The 18,817-nt window shown below is 34.8% G+C and overlaps 1 protein-coding gene across 28 annotated transcripts in view; it reads left to right on the forward strand.

Moving 5' to 3' along the window:
* The window catches only part of LOC105473289 (PTPRF interacting protein alpha 2), a 510,238-nt gene that overhangs the window by 307,312 nt on the left and 184,109 nt on the right, over positions 1-18,817 (forward strand). For 26 of the 28 annotated variants that reach the window (XM_011727001.3, XM_011727012.3, XM_071071359.1 and 23 more), the window contains 2 exons: positions 11,396-11,560; positions 16,670-16,744. In XM_011727001.3, the coding sequence (XP_011725303.1) occupies positions 11,396-11,560; positions 16,670-16,744 (240 nt within the window). The remainder of the gene's footprint in view (positions 1-11,395; positions 11,561-16,669; positions 16,745-18,817) is intronic. The other 2 variants (XM_071071364.1, XM_071071377.1) reach the window with 1 other exon arrangement.

Consider the following 18,817-nt stretch of genomic DNA (forward strand, 5'->3'; position numbering starts at 1 on the left):
TACCATCTCCCAAAATAGAAAATAGAAGTTCCAGTGGGAGTTGAATGAAGATGGAGAGTAAAAATGATAATAGCTAACATTAAAATCTAAATGTTTTTATAAATGTTTTACATGTTTAACTCACTATATTCTCATAGCAGTCTCATTATCCCCATTTAATTCAAGAGAAAACTAAGGCAGTAAGTAACTTGTCCCAGGCCTATAAATGGCTTATAAATAAAATACCCAGAGAGTCCACTACTTCCTTCTCAGTTTACCCACAGACTATGTATTGAAGAAATCATATTCCTATGTCACCCACAATTCACATGTGATGCAAAGGTATTATGTTTAAAGAACAGAGTTTGAGCCGGGCGCGGTGGCTCAAGCCTGTAATCCCAGCACTTTGGGAGGCTGAGACGGGTGGATCACCAGGTCAGGAGTTTGAGACCAGCCTGACTAACACGGTGAAACCCCGTCTCTACTAAAAAATACAAAAAACTAGCCGGGCGAGGTGGCGGGCGCCTGTAGTCCCAGCTACTTGGGAGGCTGAGGCAGGAGAATGGCGGGAACCCGGGAGGCGGAGCTTGCAGTGAGCTGAGATCCGGCCACTGCACTCCAGCCTGGGCGACAGAGCGAGACTCCGTCTCAAAAAAAAAAAAAAAAAAAAAAAAAAAAAAAAGAACAGAGTTTGTTCAGATTTCTTTTTTTTTCTTGTTTTTAATTCTTTTGAGATGAGATCTTACTCTGTTACTAAGGCTGGAGTGCAGTGGCACGATCATGGTTCACTGCGGCCTAGAGCTTGCTGGACTCAGGTGATCTTCCCACCTCAGCCTCCCAAGTAGCTGGGACTATAGCCACATGCCACCCAGCTAATTTTTATATTTTTTATAGAGATGGGGTTTTGCCATGTTGCCTGGGCTTATCTCAAACTCCTGGACTCAAGCAATCCACCCATCTTCACCTCCCAAAGTGCTGGGATTACAGGCATGAGCCACTGCTCCTGGCCTATTTAAATTTTTGTAATTCAATCCTAATTTATTGTGTGTTAGTCATGTGAAAAGTCAATGTGCTATGTTTTTATTCTGAGGTCAAAGCTGAAATGCATGGCCTGGCCACATGTTATGTTTTCTCTGCAGAAATACCTTGTTGACATTGCAGAAATGTGAGTGAATGAAAGAAAATCAGTCATCACTGCAGTTGCTCTTAAACCCAACTGCCTCAAGTTATTAAATTAAGAATATCCTAATACAATCATTATAATATTATAAATAATTATACAAAAATAGAAATTTCAAAAATTTATAGTGGATATATATAGAAACATACGAACAAGCTTTTGTTCAATATTTTTACACTGATAAAAATGTAGAAAACATATTGAAACAAAATTTGTTATTCCTAAAACTCCTCTGACCATCTTTGGCAAGTATATGTTTACAGAAAGTTATATTTATAGAAAATAATTTATCCCTGGTGTTATTGCAACTCAAAATGATCAATAAGACATGTTTTGACAAAGTTTTCTGAACTAATGAAGAGGTAAAGAAAAACTGGGAATTTTTATGTAGTTACTGCCTGTGAATGTCAACGTGAAGAACATTTTTATTGTCAGAGTTGTTTCAACTATTGTTATAGCTGACGATCTCAAAGGATGTTTTAAATTGTTCATAATGTTTTAGAATGTAACTATTGTGTGACTTTGAAAAACGTTATGGTTTTGAGAAACAGTATTCATATCACGTTATGATTTTGAGAAACAGTATTAATATCTAGTTATATATAATAAAGTTGTAACTTAATCTCATGGATCATAAACTTAAAAAGAAAACTTAATTGCATTTGAAACATTTCTTACCATGCCCTCACTTTTGTTTTGAGACAAAACAAAATTAACAGATATTGAGATACAATTAGACACATACCACTACTAAAGAAAATTTTTTTATTATTGACAAATATCTGTCTATACAAGTTAATAATATCATCCAAACATATATCATCAGTGGGTAGAAAATACAGTCCAATTCAGAAAAGGAAGAACTTCTCAGTTGAAAGCAGATAAATATTCTACATGTGTGTACATGCATGTGTATGTATAGTTATTTTTGAAAGTTCTATGATAGGATATGATAAATACAAGAATAAATAGGACAGGACATATGCCCTCCCAACAGCTATTTCAATTTCATAATCAAACATGTACATAAGAAACATATGGGATTTTAAACATTGTTTAAGGGTAAAAGATATGGAGTGATGGAGTGGATTGAGTATGAAGGCAACCAGTTTAAAGGTTTTCGTTTTCAGATGTTAATGTCATGCTATATGACCATACTGCAGCAGCCAAATTAGTCTATGGGGAAGAATGAGTTTCTATTTCAGTGCCATTTGTAATTGGGAATATCTGTTCACAAGGTTGTGTTGAATTAAGATCTAATAGGAAGTTATATAATTTTAGAAATCCTTACAGAATCATAGTAAAGTAAAAGATTTTGATTACCTAGGCCATCTTGCTTTTCAAAACAAAACAGTCCAAAAAATTCCCAATGATGCATGATGTGTGGGTTTGTGTGTATGTGTGTGTGTCTGTGTGTATGAATATATGATACATATGTGTGTATACATATATAGGCTATGGTCATTTAAAGAAAATTCCAATGTAAGATTCATGGCCATTCACATAGTCCCTGCAATCCTTTGAGTATACCAGAGAGAGTTCCATTTGCACTTTCTGTGAGAATTACTAAATATTAGGCTAAAGTTGTAGCTACCAGTAAAGGAGTGTAATTAGTAGATTGTTAATGATATCTTAGATAAGTTTCACTTTTTGTACTCTTAATTTATTTACCTTTATTTTTAACCTTAAATTAGGCCATAGCTAAATGCCAGATGAGAACATCAACCTGAATAATTTATGTTTATCGTTAACCCAATTCAGCAAGTATTAAGCACATATTATGTAGAATATTTTCCTTGGTATTGAGGATAAGTGAAATTGTTCATCCCTTAAGAAGTCTGTTTATATTAATAAAAACATATTTAGTTTTTATTATGATGTAGATGAGAGTTCCTAATTGCACAAAACAGAGCATATAGCTTGGCTGTTTAAATCAAGACATTAATTAAGGCATATAAGAAATCTCTAAAGTGAGCTTTCAGGCAGTCTCTAGGACCACATTTCTTAGCTTTGCAAATTTTTCTAATACGCCCAGTCCCAGAAACATGCAGCCTCTGCCACTACCCCTTAGCTTTGCAAATTTTTCTAACACGCCCAGTCCCAGAAATATGCAGCCTCTGCCACTACCCCTTCCCAGCGTGTTTCCTCTCTGCCCCCTCAGGCTCACTGCCACAATGGTGGGGTCTGGTTGACTGATCTTAAGTCACATGTCTGCCACCTAGTGGTAAACGTTCCCAAGAAATGTTTCTTGGATTCTATACTGGGAAGATGGGATTCAGATTGTGAGGAACTATCAAACAGTCAGGGGGAGGGGTAGAAAATGAGGAAAATTAATGGGTAAAATATGGTAACAAGGTAAAGAAAACAGAAAAGAGAAGGCCGGGCGCGGTGGCTCAAGCCTGTAATCCCAGCACTTTGGGAGGCCGAGACGGGTGGATCACGAGGTCAGGAGATCGAGACCATCCTGGCTAACACAGTGAAACCCCGTCTCTACTAAAAAAAAAAAAAAATACAAAATAATAGCCGGGCGAGGTGGCGGGCGCCTGTAGTCCCAGCTACTCGGGAGGCTGAGGCAGGAGAATGGCGCAAACCCGGGAGGAGGAGCTTGCAGTGAGCTGAGATCTGGCCACTGCACTCCAGCCTGGGCGACAGAGCCAGACTCCGTCTCAAAAAAAAAAAAAAAAGAAAACAGAAAAGAGAATAATGTATTAACTAACGTACATTATATACATATACACACACACAAATATGTGTGTGTGTGTGTATATATATATGTATATAGTGTGTGTGTGTATATATATATGTATATAGTGAGTGTGTGTGTGTGTCTGTGTCTGTATGTCAACAGAAAAGTATTGATCCTCTTTTCTCTACTGGTCACAGGTCCTAGTTCGCAATTATAAATTCCAATTATAACCCTTGATTTCTGGACTTACGTATATGGACCCATAGTTATTCCAAGAAAGACTCTACCTTACTTCTATCAGTAGTTCTGAGGATATACTAATTCCAGGATGATAGAATTCCTACTTAGCAATGTATTATGTCCATGCTTGAATTAAAATAGTCTTGGCTCATTTAACCATTCTATAAGATCGGTTACTTCTAAATGATGTAATAGTGTGATAAAATCAGGGGTCCCTGGGAGCATCCATCAATTGCATTACTCTTTTCATTGTAAAATCAGGTTTTGTTTTTTTTTTTTTTTTGTCTGAAGTAATGTTGTGTATGATAACATGACTGTAAGCAAAAACTCAGTAAGATGGTGTTTCTGGGACCGGGTGCAGTGGCTCACGCCTGTAATCCCAGCACTTTGGGAGGCCGAGGTGGGCGGATCACAAGGTCAGAAAATCGAGACCATCCTGGCTAACATGGTGAAACCCCTTCTCTACTAAAAATACAAAAAAAAAAAAAAAAAAAAAAAAAAAAAAAAAAATTAGCTGGGCGTGGTGGCAGGTGCCTGTAGTCCCAGCTACTCAGGAGACTGAGGCAGGAGAATGGCATGAACCCGGGGAGGCAGAGATTGCAGTGAGCCGAGATCAGTCATTGCACTCCAGCCTGGGCGACAGAACGACCCTCTGTCAAAAAAAAAAAAAAAAAAAAAAAAAAGATGGTGTTTCTGGTAGAAGTGTGGCCATTAGAGAAGGAAAATCCATATCCAAAAAAGGGGTATATTACAGTGAAGAAAAACTACTTTCTGTTTAATAGAAAGGATTTGATGTAATATGCTTGCTTCATGGTGAATAACTGGTCTCCAGCTGTATTTTATCATGGCAGGGCTCAAGTTAGATGGCTGCACCTTACTGCTGGGCCTCCGCCATGGTGGTAACTCCATCAGTCTTAATCATGGGAAGCCCATTTTGTCAGGTTTATGACCCTGAAACCATGGTCACTTCTTTATGCACACTGAGAAAAATGACAAATGAAATAGGCTGATATCTACAAGGTAAATCAGTTTGTCCACCAGGTTACTGAAAGACTCTTACAGAGTGAGGACCAGAAAATTAGACCTAGCTCAGAGGTGATATTCACAAATTTTGATATTTTGTTTTCCTCAATACTATGACTCTAATAGTTACAGATCCTTTGGGAGAAGGTTTTCTGATTATCTATCACGATATGACAAACTATCCAAAAACTTAATGACACCAAACAACATTTTAATATGCTCATAGACTCTCCTGGGCCAAGGGTTCAGAAAAAGAACAGTGGGGATGGCCCTTCTCTGATCTATAATATTTGGGGTCTCAGCCAAGATAACTGGTGACAATGATGTGCTGGTAAATGATTTCTTTTGTTAGCAAAATAAAAGCACTGATCTCTGGTGTTTGCCAATTTCCCTAGTGTAAATACTTCCACCATGGTTGATTTCAAGCTATGTTGATGTTACTCAATGCCAAGTTGGGAAAAAATTCACAGTACTGAACCATTATGTAGTATTTCTACCTTTTAGGTAAAATAGATGTAAATAATCTAAGGAGCATAGATAATAGTGAAATGTAATAAAAATAATTAGGAATTAATATACTTGAAATGTATACTATCTCTTAAAAATATTTTTATTTAATTATAAGCTTATGCAATTTAGACATAATGATTGCGCTTAACCACCAGCTCACAAAACTCCTGAAAATTAAAATTAACAATCAGCTCCCAAAGCCAGAAGACATCTGTTCTAGCAAACCATTTGCAGGGGATGACTCAAATATTTGGGGTTAGGAAGATTTGCTTGTGAAGCGGATTCTTCATGCACATGTCTGGTGCCTGAGCTGGAATAGCTGAAGGACAGGTAGACTCAGTTGGAACTGCACACAAGAGAACCTACACATGGCCTGTCCATCATAACAGTCTTGGAATACTCAGACTTCTTAGATGATAACTCAGGGACCTAAGAGCCAACATTCTGGTCTACCAGTTGGAAGCTGCCTGGCCTTTTAGGACCTAAGCCCAGAAATCACAAAATGTGACTTCTGCCATACTTTGTTGGTCAAAACAGTCACCAGTCCACCCAAATTTAATGGGAGGGGACATAGACCCCCATGTCTCAATAGCAGGACAGTAAAAAAAATTGATGACTATACAAACTCACCTTAATTTTTTACAAATATCTAACTGTAGGCTGGGAGTGGTGGCTCACACCTGTAATCCCAGCACTTTGGGAGGCCGAGGCAGGCAGATCATGAGGTCAGGAGACTGAGACCATCTGGCTAACATGGTGAAACCCCGTCTCTACTAAAAACACAAAAAATTAGCCAGGCGAGGTGGTGGGGTCCTGTAGTCCCAGCTACTCAGGAGGCTGAGGCAGGAGAATGGTGTGAACCTGGGAGGCAGAGCTTGCAGTGAGCCGAGATCTCACCATTGCACTCCAGCCTGGGTGACAGAGTGAGACTCCGTCTCAAAAAAAAAAAAAAAAAAAAAAAAAATTTCTAACTGTAAACTGACTCAGGTATAGGATTTGGAGAAGGCCAAGACAGTTTACCAGGTGACTCAAGTAAAAAATTATTCCCCCAGGTCTAGGGATTTTATTATTAATATTACTTTATTAATACAACCTAATTCTTGATGTCTTATTAACAACTCTATAATCAATTAGCTATCACAAAGATCCCAATGGATCAAACCATTCTGCCTATTATAGTAACCACACATAACTTAGCTTAGGTAGTTAATTGCTATTACTTAGCCTCTGCCACTGCAGAATTCTGTCATCCCCAGAGAAATCAAAGGGTTCCTTTTAGGACTAGCATCTCTCCATTTTTATTCTTTATCTGTAAAGAACTGCTGTTCTGGCAGTTTTGTAGGTCGTGTGTTGCCTTTTTTCCCAATCTATTTCCCAATGCCTTAGTGAAGATAGTGTCACTTTGGTCATCTCAAGGGAAATAGCTGGGGGTGAGCTGAATTCACCATTTTTAACTCTATAAATCATCAGTTTCCTTCTACCTTCTACCCAGTGAATTTTTGGCTTTTACTCACTTGTTTTCGGCCACCACTGAGTTTATATTTTAGTTAACCAATGGAGCAAACAATTAAAACCACTTTTTGGTGTTTGACATCAAAGTTTAATTCAGATTATCTGAAAAATGTCGTCATATTGATTAATTTAACCAGATCAAAAAATGTTGTCCCCCTCTTTCTGTTTCAGTAATATTAGCATCTACATATATTTCCAGATTTCTGAAACTACAAATTAGCAAAAGCATACAGGTCTATTGATTTGAAATCCTTCTCTTTTTAGGTTAGACCTTGTTATTTACCTCTTCATATTTTAGAAGTCTGGAGGCAGAAAGAGGTGTTTGTGGTGGAACATGATGAGCAGAGGCTTCTTCTTGTAAGATAACTGCTTTAAGTGAAGTCATTATGTGGCCATTAAGACAAATAGAACTGGATTCATCACAGAATCAGGAAGACTTATTGCGATGAGAGTATCAGGGTAACTCAGACACATCTGAATCTTTCCAAATGTCCATTTTATAGTTCTTGGGGTGCCTGCTTTTTTTCTCGGAGTGATGGCAAGATTTCTACATAAGATTCCTGGTAAGGCTGTGAAATTATCATATATTGTAATTCAGTGACCTCCCTTAGATTAGACTTTGTATTTTCTTTCTGTTATGTTTTGGGATCTTGATAAGAGGCTATCATGAGCAGCCATAGCACCTCTTGGGTTCTCTAACTGAGCCTTGACCTATAATTTAAAACCTTAAGCTTGTCATTTTCTTTCTTTAAACCCTTCGGTGCAGTTCAAAGCATTCTGCTCACTTCATTGTCCTTATATTCTTCATGCCTTTCAAATGGTCTATTGTAGCTATGACTCAATCCATCAAAGTCTTACTTACACAGACACCCCATTTTCAGAGAGCTCAGGTGTTTATATAACTACCTCACCTCTATGTACCATAGAAGACAATCTTCCTTCTTTTGATGCTAATCTATTAGTTCTGTCAAACCTATTCAGGTCAAACATCCCAGGTATCCATTTCTCTGAAGAATTTTGCCAATAAAGATACAAACTATTGCTTTAATCAGTACTTATTCATTCATTCAGTAAATATACATGAGCATCTACCATGTGCCAATCTTCTAGGCACTAAAGATACAGCATGAACAAAATAGATTTAAAAAAATGTATTTCCTTATTGACCTTACATTAAGTTTTGAAAGACAGATAGTAAGCAAGAAAAATACATAAATAAATATGACATTAGATAGGGACAAATGCTAAGAAGAACAAAAAAGCTAGGAAGGAGATATCCAATGTTGTAGGTAACCAGGGAAAGTCTCGTTGAAAAGTGGCATTTGAGTTAAAACATGAAAGAGATGGTGAAGTGAGATAGTCATACAGATATCTGAAAGAGAATGTTTTAGTTAGAGAAAATAAGAAGAACAAAGACCCTGTTGTGGGGACATGGATGTTTAACATGTTAAAAGCAAAATTAACAAAACTAAACAAACAAAAAACTGCAAGGCAGCCAACATAGCTATACCGGAATGAGCAAGAAGAAAAATAGGAGATGAGTTCAGAAAATTGAGATCCCTTTGGGATGTATAAGGACTTTGGCTTTCACTTGAGCCCAATAAGAAGACATTAAAAATTTGAGCAGAAGTATAAATGACCTAACTCACATTTTAGCTTAAATAGTGTTTTGAGAATAGCCTGAATATGAAAGGCTGAAAGCAGGAGAACCAGTTAAAGAGCCATTATAATTCAGGGGGAGATTGTAGGTCTTGGACACAAATGTTAGCAGTGGATGTAGTGGCAAGTGATCAGATTCTAGAAATTGAGGGAGCATGAAAGAGAGTGCTTACAAATACTGAATTGTTAACTTTAAGCTGGGTAAAGAGACAATGAGGGCATGAGGGTAGGGAGAAGCAGTTAAAAGTTCCATTTGCCAAATGCAAAGAGTGTGATTAAAAGATTTAAGTTGTCTCTGAAAACGGATGTCCTTTATAGCATCATTATTGTGTTTCTTTTCCTAGAGGGTGGGTATTTTATATTTCTAAATCTTACACTGTATTGTGCAAAATTAGATGCTGATATGTTTAATGAATTACTGTATTAAACAAGATGCCTCTAATTTACAATTAGAAAAAAGCAGTTTTCACTGTATTATAAAGGTTTCATTATTTATGTCATCAGATTGAAGGATAGATGTACATAATAATGTTAATTAGCCTAAGCTCTTGGGAAATAATGCCAATTAACCATGGCCACAAGCTTAGCTTTCATATAGGCCAAACCTGTATGGAAATATATAAAACTATATGACGTATGTAAATTTAACTCATTTATTAATATTTTAATCTGCTCAGCAAATATTAATTGCATACCTATAGATGTTGTGAATTGAGCTAACACCCAAATTCAGAGAGAATCAAGAGGATTAAGGCAGACAGACACTGTGCCAACTCTCTTGGAGCTTTTATTGCAATGGGAAAATAGAATGAAATTTAGTAGAACAATTTCTTTAAATTGCACATCATGAAATAGTCTGAAAAAAAAAATTAGTAAGGGATTGAAATAGAGACTTGTGGGGGTGGGGAAAAGGAGAAACTACCTTAGGCAGTAGTGAGCAAATGCCTTGTTGAGAGATGATGTTTAAGCTGAGACAAACAATGGGAAAGAGCTGGTTAAATGAGGAACAAAGAAGGAGTACTTTAGGCAGAGGGTACAGCATAAGCAAAGGCTTGACATACTGAGGAGCTAAAAGTAGGCCAGGAAAACTGGAACATAGTTTGCCAGGGAAAGATTGACATCAGATGACACTGGAAAAGTAGGCATTATTAAGTTCATGTAAATCTCCACAACCTGTGTAAAGCAGTTTGGATTTATGCAATGGATACATGTATCTGTAGAATTCGAGAGAATAGAATACCATAATTTATCAATCAGAGATTGATAAATGTTAAAGGGCTCCTTGAAAATTTCAGGTCTTTTTCATACTGAAAAACTACTAATATTACGTTGACCCTTAAATATGACTCTTATCTACTGATTTATATATGTTTAGTGTCTCAGATATTGGTGTTCTTTGTGCCCAATAATGGCAAAGTTTTTTAACATTTTGAGTCGTAATTAGTAACAGCAAATGTAGAGAAATCAACCAAAAAATATGATACTAATACGTGACACTGAATCTAACAGTAGTATAGTGAAGACCAAAATTTTTCTTTACAATTGAACTTTTAGAAAATATCTTGGAAAAAAGGAAAGTTGTTTTCTTTCCTTCTTTCCACCTTCAGTGTCTTCTATCTGTTTTTAAATCTTTTGTTTGGGTAATTTCTGCTGTATTTTCTTTATTTTGCATAAGTGGATACCACTTGTTAGCTTATGCTTTCCACTGTTCTTCCGAAGACCTTTCCTGTAATGCTTACCAGTTGTGTGTGGTTATTCACTAGTAAAATTATAATAACTGATAATAATCAAGCAGTTTCTGATTTTCTTCTCATGTGTCTTTGGTTTTAGCAGTAGAACTTCCTTTTGAAATGAAAACAAATATGAAACCCCAATTCACAAAACATTTCAAAGCAGATCTTCTCTGGCAAGAGCTAAGAGTGTAGAGCCTGAAACATCCTGGGAACTTTTCAGGGACTTTCCCTCCACCTCTGTCATGGCCCCAGAGGCTACCCTGGGAAATCATAGATTCTAACATAGACAATTCAAAACTAATTCTTTAACTTCCTTTCCTGAACTGACAATTGAGAATCTCAGTTACTATGTTCTAATTGGTTGCATATATTTTTCTATAATCTAAAGAAAAATTGTGAATAAAACCATGGGATTATTGAAGCTAAATTAACATTATAATGATTATGCTCATTTTATTCAATTCAAATAATTTTAATGGCCATATGTAAATGAAATAAATTTTGACTTTCACCGTCATCCTCTAAAAAGGTCCTGATGCATCAAGCAATGTTCTCTCATCACTAACATACATATTTTGTCAAGTGTTCTATTTCTGCTGAATCCATACTGAAAGTATTAAATTTGCTAAAGGACTGCATACATTTGCATTACATTTTTAAATTCAGTAACTTGTTATATGATACAATTTATCTTTAATGTATTTTATAAACCCTGTTTTAAACAGGTCTGTGCTTCTTTGTTGCCACTTGCAGTGTAACCTGCAACTAACATTAGATACTATGTAAGCCTGCAGTGTTTTAAGGGGGAAGTCATTTGAAAGTGTTCCTGACTTGTATTCAGAAGATAATTGCATTTTCTGTTAAACCCAATAGCTATTACTGGAGCATTTGGAGTGCCTTGTGTCACGACATGAAAGGTCACTAAGAATGACGGTGGTAAAACGGCAAGCCCAGTCTCCCTCAGGAGTATCCAGTGAAGTTGAAGTTCTCAAGGCACTGAAATCTTTGTTTGAGCACCACAAGGCCTTGGATGAAAAGGTATAGTATGGATAAAAGATTTCAAGCTTAACTACACTTCTGTCATCATCATCAAGCTCTTTGTCTTCATCCATTGACTCACCTGACTTCTAAAGTCAGTCAGTTGAGGAACACATTTGAGTTATATGAAAAATCATTTTTTTAAGTGAAAATGGATTACCGTGTGGATGTTGGTAATATTCATAAACATCTTCTTTTTCTAAGCCACTGAATCTATGACTTACCGGAATTAGACTTCTATTATGGTACATTATAGCCCCACTTCAGATGGCATTCAAAATGTTGTATCATTTAATATTATTATTGAGTCTCTCTCTCTCTCTCTCTCTCTCTCAAACCCTGGTCTTTCTCTATAGATTCCAAAATAAGAGACCACTAACTGAAAGTTATATCTATTTTGAAGTACAAATTGGATGTACTTTAACTTTTAGACATTTATTTTAGAAGCATCTGATTTTCTAATGTCTCTAATATCTTAGTTTTAAATATTCATTTGAAGAGCCTCTGCAAGTAACATCATAAGGTATTAGTAGAAAAATTTGTGTTTAGATATTTTTAAAAGTAGCTGTAAGCTTCTCTTAGCCGTTACTCAAATAAGTTCTACTGACATATATAAACCAATAGGATGATAATATTCTTTGGAGATTAGGATGGCTTATGACATGATTTCAATTTTGTGAAATTTCAAAGACTGAACTTATAAAAATCAATAAAGCTTTAGGAGTTAGAGTGGAAATTGGGACACTTCATTGTAAAGTATCTGACAAGTTCTGAGCATTAAAATCCAAACTAGGGATTATTTCCGAGTTATATATAGTTTTTAAGCATGCAGACATTTTTGTTCTATTTAATATTTATATACATTTATATTTTTATCATTGGCATTTCAGATGTTCTAAGAACAGGGGATTATGTGGAATGTGTATGTAAGGATAATTATAATTCTGCCTTCTAGAGTATTAAGAAGAAATTGTATCTCATTTTTATTTTAGCAATGAGAGATGACTAGTATAAGAATTATTTTGAATAAAACAAATGAATATTATATAAAAATTCTTGCTAAATATGACATCAAATAATTATTTAATATTCAACATTTAGTTTCATATTATATTTCCTCTTTTTTATAAAAGTGCTAAGAATTTGCAAGAGTTTATATGTATAGAATTTTTAGTATGTGTCAAACTCCACGGCAGATGTTTGACACACAGCAATAAATAAGATATTCTCATTATGACGGAGAAGTTCAGAGTTAGTGCTAGGAATTCACATATCAATGAAAAACAATTCAAAAAAGACATATTTCCATCACAATATGTAGTCACAGAAAAGGTTATGACTATGTGAGTAATGACAAAGACAAGGATGTCTTCAAGAAAGGGTGGCATTTGATCTAGGTATTAAAGAATGATTAAGGGTTTTTTAAGCACAGAAATACACTCTAAGCAGCAGGACCCACACAGAAAATAACCCAAAACTGTAAGAAGAGAAGGACCTGTTCAGAGAAAATTCAAGAGTTTGAGATGACTTAAATGAAGGTACTAGAGAATGTATGATTTGAGATGTTTCCTATGAGCATTCCCATATCACTTAAGTGAGGGATGCTTTTACAAAAGAATGATTATTTATCAGAATAGAGGTAATAAACATTTAAGACAAATAACCTGGTCATGTGAGTACATTTAAGAAGAAAATGGCTGTTGTACAACTTATTCTACATATAATTTACTTTATAGAAGTTCAGTGGGTTTAGTGCAACTAAATGAGTTGTTCTATCATATGGCCATAGGAGCTGTAATAATATGTATTAACTCACCAGAGGTATCCTGAACATTGGTGAGTTCAGGGACAACTGGACTGATTATCAACAAGTAATGCTCAGTGGCCTAAAGAAGACATGTTATGAGTTGGGACTCTAGAGTCAGACAGATCTAGACAAGTGACTTGACCATTCATTCTCAAAGCATCAATTACCTCTTATCTTGAATCAAGATAATACTAGTACTGACCTCAGAGTTGTCATGAGGATTAGATATGATCTGATATGCAAAGCTTTCAGCTAGTGCTTAGCATATGGCAAGACCTCAGTGGACATTTATGAATATTGTTATTAACAGGAGTAAATATCAGCATTTGATAAAACCTTCAAACCAAGTAAAAATATTGGTATTATTCTTGATCCAGATGCTTGTTTAAAATAGCATTTCATTTAGTTATCAAGGAACTCATATGTGTCTAAGTGCCTTCACAGACAATTTTCCTAAGAGTAACTCACAGCTTCTCACAGGGATGAGGAGGGATGTGGATATAGATATGTAAACAAGTAATACTATATATATAGAAAGTCAGAAAAAGATGCAGTTAACCATACCTTGGGAACAAGAAACAAACAACTTTATCATAGAGGGATTAGTACATATGCAGAACTAAATTAACTCTACAAGGATTGAGCATAGCTGTAGATAGTTGCAGTGATTCATAATTTTCATTATTAATGTCCAATTATTTATATAGCCACTAAATTGTAGAATGAGAACTATAGTTGTGAGAAAATATAGTTGTGTTTTTCAATTACTCAGAAATCATTGACTATTAAAAAAAAAAAAAACCATATCAGACATGTATAGGAAATGTAAACCAAAACAAATTAAATATATATACCATCCTTATATATTTTCATTATCAAATATCTCAGTGTCAAAAATGAATTAGAGCTTCTGGTCTGAGGAGGTTTCCTCAAAAATATTTTCTGTTGTAGGAGTGATAATTCCCCAAATGCAACCCGGCCATATATTAATTTCAGTTTGCATTATTGATATTCACAGCAGCAATTTTTAAATTTATAATATAACTCAATATATTCAGAATTTTTTTTATTTTCTTGTAAAATAGTTTTAGATTTATTACTTCGTGGACAACATAACCTCAATTTGTAAACCACTATTCTAAATATATGAGAAATTATTATTTTATTTTCATATTGTTGGGTAAATATGATAATTTTTATTCCTTAAAAACTCACTATAATGAAAATATAAACGCTTAAATTGTAGTAAATAGAAAACAGTTTGGAATAGTTCTAAGAGTTTAAGTTTAGCAAAACAAAGTCAGAAAGATATTTTAACCTACCACATAAGCTAGATTCAACCATTTCTTGCATGATGTAAATGACTTAGAGAGATTTTAATGTGTCAGTATTTTAAAATATGGTAACTTCCTCTCTCTACAGCAGTTTAAGTGTGATATGATCAAGCTTGTGTATGGTGAGATTATTAACATATTTAGATTGCTTCTTATTGCTGTTCTCATTAACCAGGTTTACTAGGCCTTCTTCAGAACACCAGTATTTTACAGTTGGTATTTTAGAATATGGGAATCCCTGGTAAACATCACACGTCTGTTGAAACGTTTTTTGATATATGCATTCCACACATCAGCTGTCCTGCTCATTTTCATGGCTTCAGGATATTTGCTGCTTTTTCATGTATTCAAAATTCATAAAAAAGCATTCTCCAAATCAAATCATCAAATATTTCCTGCTATGTAACTAGTGTTTGGTTATTAATCAGTATTAATTCTATGTATTTGCTAACAATTGGATGTTTGTCTAACAGGAATGATACTTGGCAGTTAATCTCTAGCTCAATATGATGAAAGATCCTGTGCAACTGTTTTAGACATCAAGTCTCCATTTATGTGTGTATTACTGTTTTTAGAGAATTTGAGCATAATAAAATATAATTAATATTAAAACCCCTACTTGGATATTTTTATTGCTGATTCATGGTCTGTTTCAGGAATTAAATGCATCCATTCATCTGAATATATGTGGTATCCTAATACAATACTAAAATGTGATTTAGATTTTTTAAAATTCTTAATTAGATTCTAGGATAATAGGTCATTACTGACTTTTTGTTTGTTTGCTAACTGGAAAAATAATATTATAATTCCAACTTAAATTTGTTTATGTATCTGGGTTTTTACATATTTTATAAATTTAATCTCTATTCCCAGTTAAATCTTATTAGAAGAGAAAAATACCATTTATTAAAATATACTGTCAGTAAGTTAACAAAATGAAAGCTCATAGGAATATAATTATATATTAAAATACATCTTAACTGCACAAATACTATGGCATTCCCATGAAAAATCTATGTTAATTTATAAATAATTGAAAATCCACCATGAATTGCATCTTAAGTTAAAGCTATAAAGTTTTTTTGATTTTTTAGGTAAAATTAAACTGCTGTGGTCATTCATTTTAATTCAGCAATATTTATTTCTATGAATTGTTATATATATAATACATTTATTTAATATATATATCAAGACATATCTATAGATCTAAACATACAACAACTAAAACAATTTTAGAAGTTCTAAGAAAGCAAGGATCAAAGAAATACTTCTTTGAGTTTCAGTTATGTAAGAAGCAAGTATAAATTATGACTTTCAAACTAAAATATACAGAGATTTTGGTTCTATAAAATACAATGGTTTAACCTTTGGTATCTGAAAGTTAGGTGGAAATTCCAAAATACTTAAATACTTTACAGTTCCCCAAAAACAAAATAGACCTCTAATTCATACAAAACATAGAAGCAAAGAACACTTTTCAGGTTTTAAAAGGCCTTTCCTTCAGGCAAATTATTTTTGAAGTTAGATACTATTTACCAAATGAAAATTTACTTATTATTTTACAGAAGTAGAGAAAAAGGTGGGGTATTTTTTTTTCCTATTTGTCACACTTAGTCAGTGACTATTTTTCAGATGAATTCATAATATACTTTTAAACTTTGTATTCGCTTACTATGAATCAGAATTCAGAGCAAGACAAATCAATCTCCAGCCCCACCTGAAGCTCTATGAGGGAACTACCAAAAGGATTTGCTTACAAGGAAATCCCTTGATAAAGTGACAATACGAGGTGGCAATGCATTCATTATATTTTTGCCAGGTTTAGTATTCGGAGCACATAGGGATATAAATACTTCTTTAATAATTTGCCAAATTGACTGTCTCTGATGATGTTAATGATGGATTCGGCACAGTTTAATATGTATGGGATGTACATTACTGCACATATTTTGATTTTTCTTCTAGGTAAGGGAGCGACTGAGGGTTTCTTTAGAAAGAGTCTCTGCACTGGAAGAAGAACTAGCTGCTGCTAATCAGGAGGTAACATGCCACACTTTCTCCTCTTTTGAGGTGCAATATCGCTGACATTACATCCCTTGTGTTTCACGTCACTTTTATTAATACTGTCACTAAAAATAAATTACATGCTGTCTATGCCATTGAACAAGGCTTGTTGAAATTAGTTACCAGAGTCTTGCCTTCTGCTTTTTGGTTATTTATATGTGTCACTACTAGACAAAAGGAAAATTATCAAGAGCTAGTGACATGCGAGCTAGTGAGATGAAGACTTAGAAAGACTGCAGGCAGAGCGTCAGTCCTTTCAAGAAGGAAAACACAGCTCCAAAATTGGAACACATATCAAATAACTGTTAAACTTACAAAATGCTACAAATAAAAGTGAACTCCTTAGAGAGATATACTTCTGCTCAGGTCCTGCCTATTCTTATCTTCTAAAAGCACTGTACTCATGTTTAGTGACAGCACTGAATCCACTTCTGCTACTCTTCACAACTCCAAAAAAAGTATTTTCAATCATCTTTTCAAGATTTATAAAGTTATTTTCTCTTTGGAAGATTCTACTTCTCTTGGGTTTTAGTGCACAAATTATCTTGGATAATTAGGCATATATAGAGAGTAAATAAATTTGTTTATATATACATTTATCTGTCTATACATATTTCTCTCTCTCTCTATATATATATATATAATATATATATAGCCGGGCGTGGTGGCTCAAGCCTGTAATCCCAGCACTTTGGGAGGCCGAGACGGGCGGATCACGAGGTCAGGAGATCGAGACCATCCTGGCTAACACAGTGAAACCCCGTCTCTACTAAAAATACAAAAAAAAAACTTAGCCGGGCGAGGTGGCAGGCGCCTGTAGTCCCAGCTACTCGGGAGGCTGAGGCAGGAGAACGGCGTGAACCCGGGAGGCGGAGCTTGCAGTGAGCTGAGATCCGGCCACTGCACTCCAGCCTGGGTGACAGAGCGAGACTCCGTCTCAAAAAAAAAAAAAAAAATATATATATATATATATATAAAAAATACCTAGTTTTATCCCTCAAGTATTATTATAGTCTCCTATAGGCAGTGTGGTACACCTGATTGATTTTTACATAGATCAAATAACATTTTACCTATATATAGATATATAGAGATAAGCAAATTTAACCTGTGTCAGCCATTAAAATAGTCCCATCTCTCTTTTTCTCTGACATTTATAAGGCTACTTTTTTCCTAGAAGTTTATTCCAGTAATGTAATATTGGTATTACTAGTATTGGACATACTAATATAATTTAGCAAAATCTTCCTACTCTTAAATAAGCAAGGGTAGAGGGGAGGGAATAATGAAGAGGGTTGATTAATGAGTACAAATTTTCTGTTAGATAGAAGAAATATGACCTAGTGTATGATAGATCAGTAGATTGATTATAGTTAACATTAATCTAATGTACATATCACAATAGCTAGAAGACAATAATTTAAATGTTCCTAGCAAAAAGTAAAGATAAATAGTTAATGTGGTAGATATTCCAAATAACCTGATTTGATCTTTACACATTATATAAGTGTATCAAATTATCACAAGTACTCCAAAGTATGTATATCTATTATGGATCAATAAAATAAATAAATATAAATAGATTTATAAAAAGATATACGACTAAGATCAGTAATGATAAGTCCTATAAAGGAATTTATAAAAAGATGATGTTTACATATACATTATGCATACAGACAAATACACAGTTTCAAACCACTCAATAAATCTTGTCAGTATAAACTTCTTTTTTTTTTTTTTTTTGAGACGGAGTCTTGCTCTGTTGCCCTGGCTGGAGTGCAGCGGTGCGATCTTGGCTCACTCCAGCCTCCTCCTGCTGGGTTCAAGGGATGCTCCTGCCTCAGCCTCCCTAGTAGCTGGGATTACAGGCACCCACCACCATGCCCGGCTAATTTTTGTATTTTTAGTAGAGATGGGGTTTCACTATGTTGGTCAGGCTGGTCTCGAACTCCTGACCTCATGATCCAACCACCTCGGCCTCCCAAAGTGCTGAGATTACACACGTGAGCCACTGCACCCAGCCATTCTTTTGTTCTTTAAAATAAGCTA

Source organism: Macaca nemestrina, chromosome 10 (genome assembly GCF_043159975.1).
Source record: "Macaca nemestrina isolate mMacNem1 chromosome 10, mMacNem.hap1, whole genome shotgun sequence".
Classification (NCBI taxonomy): Eukaryota; Metazoa; Chordata; class Mammalia; order Primates; family Cercopithecidae; genus Macaca; species Macaca nemestrina.